Consider the following 11634-nt stretch of genomic DNA (forward strand, 5'->3'; position numbering starts at 1 on the left):
CCACAGCTACCAAGGCCTCCACCAGATTAAGTCCAGTACAACTAGATGGTGCCCAGCTACCACCACTGACTGCTCTGACCAGGATCACAACAGAGGGTCCTGGACAGAGCTGGAGAAGGATGTAGAACAAAATTCTAACATACAAAAAAAAGACCAGATTTACTGGCCTGACAGAGACTGGAGAATCCCCAAGAGTATGGACCCTGGACACCCTTTTAGCTCAGTGGTGGAGTCACTCCTGAGGTTCACCGTTCAGCCGGGGATTGGACAGCCTCATGAAACAAAACAGGACTAATGAGGCACAGCAGTCCAGGGGCAAGGACTAGAAGGCAGGAAGAGACAGGAAAGCTGGTGATAGGGAACCCAAGGTTGACAAGGGACAGTGTTGACATGTTGTGGTGTTGTTAACCATTGTCATAGAGCAATATGCATACTGTTTAATGAGAAACTATTTGTTCTGTAAAACTTCATCTAAAGTACCAAAAAAAAAAAAAAAATTATCTATGTGAGATCAAACTGACAACAGCAACTCAAAAGGTTTGATGGGAAGCCTAGGGGACAGTGAGTTGAAGATAATGGTGATGGAATAATTTGGAAAAGGATATGAGAATAGCAGCACAACTGGAAGAATGTAACTGATGTCACGGAGTTGTACATGGAGAAATTTTTGAAATGATATACCTTTGGCTATTTATATTTTCACCAAAAACAGAAAAAAAAAAAGATCCTCCAAGGTCGAGAAGTGAGAGTGGTGACATGTTGTGGGGTTGTTAACCAATGTCATAAAACAATACGTGTACTGACTGTTTAATGAGAAACTATTTGTCCTGTAAACCTTTATCTGAAATACAATAAAAAAAAAAATTAAAAAAAAAAGAATGAATCTTAGGTTTACAGCAGCCAAGGGTCAGAAATTCAGATTGGGAAGATGCAGGAGAGGGGCTAGTTTTAGAGAAAAATTAGGGGTTTTTTTTTTTTCCTTCCTTCTTTTAAAATGTCCATGTTGAAAAACAAAAAACCACAACTGTTCCAAGTTCAAGGGAAGACCTGCAGTTGAGACGTAGATTGTGGAGCCTAGGGAAGAGGTAAAGCTGTAGATGTGAACTTGAGAGTGTTCTGTGTATAAATGATATTTAAGGCTGTGGGCTGGAGAAGGTTACCTAGTATGTAATTAGAGAAGTTAGGGAAAGACACTTATATGAAATAGAAGGATAGAAGGCAAACCAGCAGCATATGTTGTCAAAGAAGTCAAAGGAAGTGATTCAATAAAAGGAGAAATGGTCAACTCTCACACATGCTTATGGGAAATAGAATAAAATAAGAAATGAGAATGATCATTAAATTTGACAAGATGACTACAATTGTAATTAGAGTGGTTGGGACAAATACCTCATTGGAATGGGATAAAAAAAAAATTGGAAGTGAATTGACTTTAGATACTTCTTTCATAAGACATGATTATAAAGGAAAGCAGATAGCTGGCAATTTTAAATTATAGATGAGCATATTCTAAATAGTGAACAATTTTAAAACTCATTTATAAGCCAACATGAATAATATCACATAGAGAACGAGAGAAACACAATGCAGAGAGAGGGGGAATAATTGTAGGAGGAAAATTACCATGTGGATGAGGATAGAATCCAGAGCACAGTTTGATTAGTTGGCCTTAGATAGCTGTCTAGACATTTCTTCCATCATAATGCCAGTGGAATCAGTGTGTATATGCAGGTGCACATTTTAGATCTGAAGAGAGAAATATGACGTAGATCTCATCTGGTGATTTCTATTTTTTCAATGACTTTTGAACAAGGTCAAGTGTTTGATATGGGGCAGGGGATGTAAAAGTTTTCAGGAAAGAAGAGAAGCTATGAAATAGTCATTTAGGAGAGTGGAGTCTAGAATTGGTGGCAAACGTCTGGTTTCAACCTTGGGCCACCAGGAGGAAATGTGCAAGCTCACTTTAAGCACAGTTCTCACAGGAAACCCATTTCTGGTTACTTAATCAAGCACTGGCTCTTCAACTGTAGGCCCTATCAGTTCAGCTATTACACACTATTATGTTTCTGCGCTGACTCACACACCTAGAAATTTCCTTTATCTTGCTCTTCAGCACATTTGTACATTTAAAACATTTGTAAAATTTTATTTTGAAAATTATATTTATTTGCATTTCCATGTGTAGGAGAGATTTCCAAGTGTTTTAAAGTGGAAATAGAACTTCCACTTAACTTCTCTGAGTCTCAGTTTCATTATTTGTAAAATGAGAGTAATACTATTTACTTACAGAATTGTGGTTAAAAATTAGAAAAGATATGTTGTGGGGCTTAAGAGCTTGGCTGGTAACCAAAAGGTTGGTAGTTTGAATCTACCAGCCGCTCCTTGGAAACCCTATAGGTCAGTTCTACTCTGTCCTATAGGGTTGCTATGAGTCAGAATCTACTTGACGGCAACAGGTTTTGGTATATATAAAGTACTGGCTCATAATAAGCAACCAATAAAAGATAGTTATTTTTAATATTATTATTACTAAATAATATCCTTTTGTCTAGAGAATACAAAAGACTTGCTTTCATTCTGCCTTTTTTTCCTAGGTAAGATTCTGAAATTTTAGTTTCAACAAACACTCTTTTTGTTTTACAACTTTAATACAGCACAGTATTTCTAAGTTTCTCATGCATTGGTTTGGTTGGACTATATCTTACTGAATGATAACTTTTTGTAATTTTGAATTTATAATATTTTTAGGGCCTTGATAATGTAATACTTGAGAAATAATAGACTTCAAATAGAAAATTTATTTTCTCGTGAGACTTTATTCATATTACACAAGCAAATTTATAATTAATAATATAATTCAAAGAGCCCAAATAATAACACTGAGCAAAAATCAAGATGTAAAAAAGCTAACACTTGCTTATATAACGTGAAAGAATTTTTTGACAAAGTCACAATATTATCCATATCTACATTGTCTACTAACAATATTGCTGAAGACTACAGTGTTTATGTAGTAAAATGTTATATCAATTAACTATAACTAAGAAATGCTAATAATACAATTTTAGTGTCAATCTTTTTTTTCCCCAAATTATAATAGCCATGGCTATACTTGGTCTTCCCTAAAAGAATATGGATACTACCAAAATCAACTTTCAATGTGTAAAAGAAAAATACAAGATATTGATGTAGTAAATCTTTATTCAGTATCTTCATCTTCCATGTTGGCCTGCTGTAGGCCATGTACCTCTCTTTCAGGTAGTAACCCATATTCATTTAGGAAAGACTCCACGTCTCCAGCAAAAAATTTCTCAGCAAACTGTTCAGCAACACTAATGAAATTGCTTATGAGTTCCCCACCTTTGTAGACCAGCAATGTGGGGAGCACATCTGAGGAAAAGCGGTCACCAGCGCCTGTATTAGAGGCTTTTATTTTACAAAACTTGACCATAGGGTATTCGACTGCAAGACACCTTAAACTACTGTTTAGAGCATCACAGCCCTTGATACCATCTTCATAAATGTGAACGACAATTGTGGTGATCTTCTGCTCCTTTTCAATGGTTTCCAGGAATTGCTCCCCTGTTTCCAGCTCATATACAAACCCGTATCTAGGCCCAAAACTCAGCTTCTGGTGCATATCCTGCATACACTGTCTACGGTATTTACGAAGGCAATTTTCATCCTCTTTGTCTTGATGGATTAGTTCATATTCTTGTATGCTCATCTGGAAGTAGATGAAAGAAACAGAGATCATTCAGTCAGAAATTTATATTCCTTAGACACAACAAACCCATCCTTAGCTCCAAGAGTTTTTGTCTGTTCTCTCTGGCAGGACCATCCCCCTGCCCACTGTTGATACAGCCTTTCGTTTGTTCAAATGTCACCTTCCTCAGCTACCCTACGTAAAAGATCCCCACACTTTCTATTCCTTATGCTGGTTTATTTTTCTTCATAGCAATAAACACTACTTGATATCATGTTATGTATTTATTTAATTATTAATGCCAGTTTTTCCAGCAAATAAGTTCTATGGAGGCAGGTGTTTTGTTTGTCTCATTCATCACTGTATCTCTAACATCTGCTATAGTGTTTGGCATGTAATAGGGACTCACTAATTATTTCATGATGAAATGAATGATTAAATGCATGTATAAATTTTTCTGACTATAGTTGAACCGTGAGATTCTCAAAATCTCAGTCAGACCTCAAGTCATTTAACTCCCTGCCACTTTGAGAAAATTTTACAGAAAGAGAAGGGGTAAAACAAGAACAAAACAAAAAAAGTAATTCTGTTCTCTTTCTGTAAAACTTTCTCCAAAGTGGTGGGGTGTTGTTAGTTGCCATCAAGTTGATTCTGACTCTATAGGGTAGAACTGCTCCTTAGGATTTTCAGGGCTGTAACATTTTGGAAGCAGATCGCCAGGCCTTTTCATCCGTGGTGTGGCTGGGTAGGTTCAAACTGCCAACCTTTCAGTTCACAGACCAGCACAAACCATTTGTGCTACCCAGGGTCCTTAGATATGGATATGTTGTTGTTGTGTGCCGTTGAGTCTATTGCAATTCATAGCAATCCTATAGGATAGAGTAGAACGGCCCCTATAGGGTTTCCTAAGCTGCAGTCTTTACAGAAGCAGATCGCCAGGTCTTCTCTCCTGGGCTGGTGGGTTCGAACTGCCAACCTTTAGTGTAAATTTAAGAGTCCTGGGGTGGCACAAATAGTTAAGTGCTCGACTACCAGCCAAAAGTTAGGTAGTTCAAACCCACCCAGAAGCGTCTCCAAAGACAGGCCTGGAGATCTGCTTGCTAAAGGTACAGCCTTGAATACCCTATGGAGCAGTTCTACTCTGCACACACGGGGCCACCATGAATCCGAATCAACTCTACAGCAAATAACAACAACCTTACTACCAGATTTTTAATAATTATAAAGTTTCACATTTGTATATTATTTTACATGTTTCAAAACACTTTCATATTTATCTTCTCTTCACATCTCTTTAAAACAGGCGGAGGAAGTGTTATTACAATTCCTCGGATGGATAAATTTGTCTCATCCACATCAAACAGTGCGCCAATAAAGGAACCAAAACTCAAAAACAAGATCTTAGACTTACAGATTAGAAGCCTGAGTCAAAGCATGTTTCTGATGCACAGTCTGTCCAGCATCAGTATACAGAACTTGTATACACTGTTTGGAGATAAATATGACACTGAAGTGATTTTTTCCCTGCAATGAAAAGCACTTTATGGTATATGTTATTATTATGGAGCCCTGGTGTTGCAGTGGTTAAGAGCTACAGCTGCTAACCAAAAGTTTGGCAGTTTGAATCCACCAGTCGCTCCTTGGGAACCCTATGGGGCAGTTCTACTCTGTCCTGTAGGGTCTCTATGAGTTGGAATTGACTCAACGGCAACAGATTTGGTTATTAGTATTGTATAAATAGTACATGCTCATGTTTGCATAAAAAATTACCTTAACCTAAAAAATGAAGGAAGGAAGTAATAAATATTGACATTTCACCACTTTAGCTTGGCTGCTAATCTAAAGGTTGGTAGTTCGAACCCATCCAGTGGCGCCAATAAGAAAGGCCTGTCTATTTGCTTCCAAAAGGATACAGCTGAGAAAACCCAAAGGAGCAGTTGTACTCTGTAATACATGGGGTTGCCATGAGTTGGAATCGACTTGATGGCAGCGAGTTTAATACTCTGAAATAATCTCCACAAACATTTTACAGATTGTCTTTTAACGTATCTTCTTATGTATAGACATACACATTATATATTGTTGTTGTTAGTTACCTTTGAATTGATTCTGACTCATGGTGATTCCATGTGTACAGAGTACAACTGCACCATAGGGTTTTCAAGGCTGTGACCTTCCGGAAGCAGACTGCCAGGACTTGTCTTCTGAGGAGCCTCTGGGTGGGTTTGAAGCCCCAAACTTTCGGCTAGTAGTCAACTGCTTAACTGTTTTCACCACCTAAGGACTCCTACACATTATATAACTTAGGTAAATAAGCGATATTCTTGTTAAAAAATGCTGCTTTTTGGTTTTATTGTGGATTAAAAAAAAATGTGGCTTATTCCACTTACCTCCTTCCTCCTCCTGTTTTCCTCCCAACCAATCCCATCCTCCCAAATAATCAACATTGTCAGCTCAGTGAGTTGCTTTTTGTATGAAGATACATGCTCATATAATCAAATAGGCATAAACATACATATGTAAGGTTTTTTTTTCATTATTTTAAATGGGATCATATACTGTATTTAAAATTCTCTGTCTCTTGCTTTTTCACATAATTGTACATTGTAGAACTGCCTCTAAGTCAGCTTATGTAGCTGTAACTCATTCTTTTAATAGCTGCCAAGTATTTCTTAGTATGGAATGCCTTAATAGGCATTCACTTCATTTTCATTTTTTTGCCAATGCAAATAATGCTGCAAATAACACTTTTGTAATGTATCTATATTTTGTAATATTTCTAAAATGATTCTTTACAGTAATTTAGACTGAAAATGTATTGCAAATTATTTATTATTGATTTTTCCTGATCTTACCTTTCTGCTGAATCTTTCTTTTGAATCTTTGTCATCTCTACTCTGAGGAGAAGACATTTGCCTGAGAATCTCCTTCTTGCTAGGAGGGACTGAATCAGAATCTTCACTCTCTAATTTAAACTTTCTCCAATCATTTATTACTCCTTTGGGTCCTAGAATAAAATTAAAAATAAATTTCTTCCCTTTTTATTTTCAAAAGGACCATTTCCACAATTGAAATTCGTGTAAGTATCACAATTTATAGGAATAGACTTGTCATCTCCTGCGTCAGAAACAAACATCTTGTTTGGGCTAGAAATTTCTGAACACCCTGCTTGTAAAGATGCTCACCCACGTTAGTGTTGCTAAATCAGCTTTGGCAAAGACTCTTTCAAAAACATCAGAACAAATGAAAATCCAAATTACACACTTTGAATTATTGGCAAAATTTTGGAGTAATGATATTTAAAACTTTAAGTGTAGGGAGGAAGTAAGAATTTTAGAAAAATGGCACTTTTATTAAATGGGAAAGAAGCTTCAGCAATAAACTAAAATTGTGAAGGAAACTGGAATTGTTGGGAAAACAAATTACAATGTTATCAGGATCCAGAATACAACAATAACAATGTCACATAAAAGACAACCAGTGAGAAGGTGGTTTGACCTAAATTAACAAAACTAAAATGACCTCAATAAAATCATTACAAAAACACACAGTTCTTTTTAAGATTGTAAAAATCTTTTACAAATACAGAAAGGATGGAATTTTCAAATTTAAGAAAAATTAATTAATTAAATCAAGGATGATCCAACTGAAATTCTGATACTCAGTTGTCCTGATCAATGAAACAGTGCTTGGATGGAGGGTCTCAAATTCTTGAAAATACGCAGTATTACACTGAATATTCTTCCCTAAAACTTAGCCACATGCATGCCTTTAATACTGCATTCTATAGGTAGATGCATTCTCTTTCTCTTCCATGTTGCCTAAAAAGCTTATTTTATACTACTTTTGTTTATATAAATTATACTCAGGTAATCAATAATTTTGTTTTCTTGTATAGTCTTCCAGATATATTTTCTGCATATACAAAAAAATACATGTGTGTGTGTTTATGTCGGTAGAGAGGAGAATTTTTTTCCTATTTCCTACAAATAGTAGTATATTATACATGCTTTTCCCTGCCTGCCTCTTTTCACTTTGTAATATATCTCGAAGATTCTTTCATATAGATACATAAAGAGGTTCTTTTTTTCTTTTTTAATGGAATCATAGTATTCTATTGTGTAGATGTACATAATTTACTTAAAGAGTTTCTTACTGATGCACATTGTTGTTTCCACATTTTTAAAATGATATATGTTGCTTTGTGATGAATCTTACAGATACATTGTTTTCTCTGTGTGTGCAGGTATATCTGTAGATTATAGAAGTAAAATTGCTTGATCAGAGTATATACATTTCTAATTTCAATTTTTCTAAACTGCCACTACAGAAAAAGTACAAATTTATACTCCTACCAGAAACATGGGAGGGTGCCTTTTTCCAAAAGTGTGATCAAACATTTTTGCTTTTACCAACTGTGTGGAGAATTGTATCTTTTTCTAGTTTTAGGTTTATGAGTGTCATTTTTTTTTCTTTTTAAAATTTTTGTGAATGGTCTGTCCTGTCTTTTGCCCATTGTTCCATTAGGTTGTTGTTCTTTTTTTATTGATTTGTTGGAGATCTTAACACATATCAGGAAATTAACCATTTGTATGTCATATGAGTTACAAATGTTATTTCCCAATTTATTGAATGTTTTTTGGATTTGCTCTTGGTTGCTTTTGCCAGACAGCAGACTTTGCCTGCCTGCCTTCTTTCTTTCTGCCCCGAATCATTCTTTATTTCCCTCCTCTCCCTCCTTCCGTCCTTCTTTCCTCTTTTCTTCCTTTCTATAGCTGAATTTATCAATCTTATCTTTTATGGTGTGTAGGCTTTGTGTCATGCTTAGAAAGATATTGCTCTCACGGCTACTATATAATGAATTCCCATGTGTTTAGTCTATTGTGTGAATTTATTTAAACTGCTGGATACATTTAAAGACTCCAGTTCATATTATTATAAGAAAAAGGGAAATTTTAGTCAAATGATATTCAGTATAGTTAAAAGAAACCTGACTTTTTTATTTTAAGTCGTGCTATTTAACTTGTAAGCTCTTAGTGGCATATAGACAGCCACACACAATTTCTTAACAGATTAAGAAAACAGACTAGAGTAAATGAATTGAAGTTTGGGGTTTTCTGGAGAAATCTTAAAATCTGTTTGATTCAAGAATTTTTTATCATCCCCATTATTTTTTTCAGATCCAAAATGTTAAAAATAAAGACTCAGATTATTTATTTGCCTTTTGGTCTGCTGCTGTTCACAATGGCAAGGGAAGTCCATAGTGGGGGAACTAGGAAAGAGGAAAATGGCCTAATTATAGTGTAAATAGAGATGTTTTGTGATATTGAGCAGCATAAAATTCTCAATAATGTTTCTTATTCTTTGACATCTATGTAAATAAAACCATTTTAGGAGTTGTCCAATTTGAAATTAATTTACCAAATCAAGTATTTTTTAGATAATTCTATCAAACCATCCAAAGGTATTACTTGAAATAAATTCCATATTGAGTAATTTTTTTTTTCCTTCTATCTTTGCTTACCTGTATGTGTGGCTTGTCCTTCAAAGTCTTCTTCCAAACTTTGACTTTTGGCTTCTTCCATTTTAGGGATTGGATTTGATATAATCTAGAGGATGAACAAAGATATAATGATGACTGGTGAATTCCAAGATATATGTGTATATTTGTATATACATATATAGAGATAGAGATCTCATGTAAAGATATCTGGACCTAAGGAGTTTGCATAATGCAAAATTTGCCTTTTTTCTTTAGGTCTTTCAGTTTCGGTCTATATACTTAGTGAATATTGTTTATTATTGGTTTTCATTTTTTGTTATTGCTTGTTACCAAAATTCATAAAATTATATCCCAAAATCTTAATAATAAAAATTAAAAAATAATAATGGTATACTTAGTGAACACTTAATATTTTCGAAGAATTGTTCCAATAATTTTATTTTATAATCATTTAATTCTCACATGACCATATATTGCAAGGACAATTATTTACACCATTTTACAACCAAGCAAGCTGAAGTACAGAGAGTTTAAGTTACTTGCCACAAATCACACAGTAAGTGGTGGAGTAGATTTAAGCCTAGATTATTTGATGTCAGAGCCAACTCTTTTAACTAGTACCCTATTATAGCAGTTAATATACTAAGGTACAACCATTTTTCTTAATGGGGTTTGAAAAATCCAACATCTGAATAGGCATTAAAGAATGATGGTATAAGGAACACTTCTCTTCAAAACCTGAACACCATAACTTGTTTTCATACCATAGAGCAAGTTCTGATGTCAACAATATCTACCAAACAAATGAAAACAACCAGGAGCTAATCCTATAGACCTTTTGAGAAACTAAAATATATATCACATAATCTACTAAAAGTGCATGGACTTTTACTCATAGGAAACTGCTTGATATCTTCAAGTAGGGCCTTTTTAAGTTCATACTTAACTCCAGCCTATTTGCTTATTTATCCTTCAACTATCTAGAAAACTCAATTCTTAGCCGTATTGACCCATTCAGTAAAGAGTTCGTATAGTTGTGGTTTTCCTGAAAATTTCAAGTCTGGGAGAATATACTAACAGTTTATATCAAAGATGTGGTGAAACCCATGTGAAATTGTTCACTACAGATTAGTAAGTAAGCACACGTAAGCCCATGCTTACCTTGCTTATTGAGTAATCCACCCTGTGTACTTTGCACTGCTTGAAGCCTCTTTAGAGGAAGAAAGTAGAGTGTAATTAGCTATTGATAGTTTTGATATACATTCCTATTAATATCCTTGTCATCTAGGTTTTCTAATTATCCCAAATATTTAACCTTCCTCAAAATTTGCACTATCATACTAAAATTAATTTAAATGGTATTTGTAAGGTGCTTAACAAAAAAGAAAAAACTAAACCCTTTGCCATTGGGTCGATTCCACCTCATAGCAACCCTACAGAAAAGAGTAGAATTTCCCATAGGGTTACCAAGAAAAGGGTGGTGGATTCGCACAGCCCACCTTTTGGTTAGCAGCCACCCTCTTAACCACTCTGCCACCAGGGCTCCATCCTGGCAAATAGTAAGTTCTATATGAGTCTGTTAAATAAAATAAAAATATATCATATTTGTATGTATATACTATGAATCAGTCATTTAAAAATATGATCAACATTTGATTTGCAATAGTATTATTTCCAAAAACCAAACTCACAGCCGTTGAGTTGATGCTGACTCACAGTGACCCTACAGGACAAAGTAGAACTGCCCCATAGGGTTTCCAAGGCTGTAATCTTTATGGAAGCAGACTGCCACATCTTTCTGGTGGATTCGAACTGCTAACCTTTCGGCTAGCAGCTGAGCACTTAATCAGGGTTCTCTATAGTGTTATTAGTGGTTAAAAAATTCCATGTCTGCTCTAGGTTAAAAGATTTCAAAATAACAATAAACTAATCACAAGACTTTGGGTGGTAGTAAATGCATCTGTGTGTGATTGGAAATTGGAGGTAAGTTAGGGCAGGGAGTCAGAAAAACAAACTATCTTCACCAGGATTCACTGTGATTTAAAGAGTTACTGTTTTTTCCATCTTGTTAATTGTCATCGAGTCAATTCTAACGCAATGTGACCCCATGTGTGCAGAGTAGAACTGCTGCATAGGGTTTTCAAGGCTATGATCTTTTGGAAGCAGATTGCTAGGCCTGTCTTCTGAGGTGCCTTTGAGAGGGTTGGAACCGCCAACCTTTCAGCTAGTAGTTGAGACGTTAACTGTTACACAATTATAAAAATCTGTGACATATCTTTTTTATTTTAGACTGTTATAGTACTATCTTAATTAATAATATTTATGTCAAAGAAAATTGTTATTTAGATATTTTTCAACAATATTATTCATTTAAAATGGTATAAACAAACTCTTCAAAAGATTTAAAAAAGTTAATATTGGTGAA

At 35.0% G+C, this 11634-nt stretch overlaps 1 protein-coding gene across 1 annotated transcript; it reads right to left on the reverse strand.

The window, feature by feature from the left end:
• Positions 1-2780: 2780 nt before the first annotated feature.
• On the reverse strand, positions 2781-9339 carry PDC (phosducin). Its single transcript, XM_004372924.2, has 3 exons — positions 9231-9339; positions 6562-6713; positions 2781-3727 (listed from the first exon to the last, which is right to left on the reverse strand). Exons 1-3 carry the CDS (start codon positions 9289-9291, stop codon positions 3200-3202), a joined length of 741 nt encoding a protein of 246 aa, XP_004372981.1. The 5' UTR covers positions 9292-9339; the 3' UTR covers positions 2781-3199.
• Positions 9340-11634: the final 2295 nt, after the last annotated feature.

The sequence above is a fragment of the Trichechus manatus genome, unplaced genomic scaffold (assembly GCF_000243295.1).
Source record: "Trichechus manatus latirostris isolate Lorelei unplaced genomic scaffold, TriManLat1.0 scaffold00021, whole genome shotgun sequence".
In the NCBI taxonomy this organism is placed as follows: domain Eukaryota; kingdom Metazoa; phylum Chordata; class Mammalia; order Sirenia; family Trichechidae; genus Trichechus; species Trichechus manatus.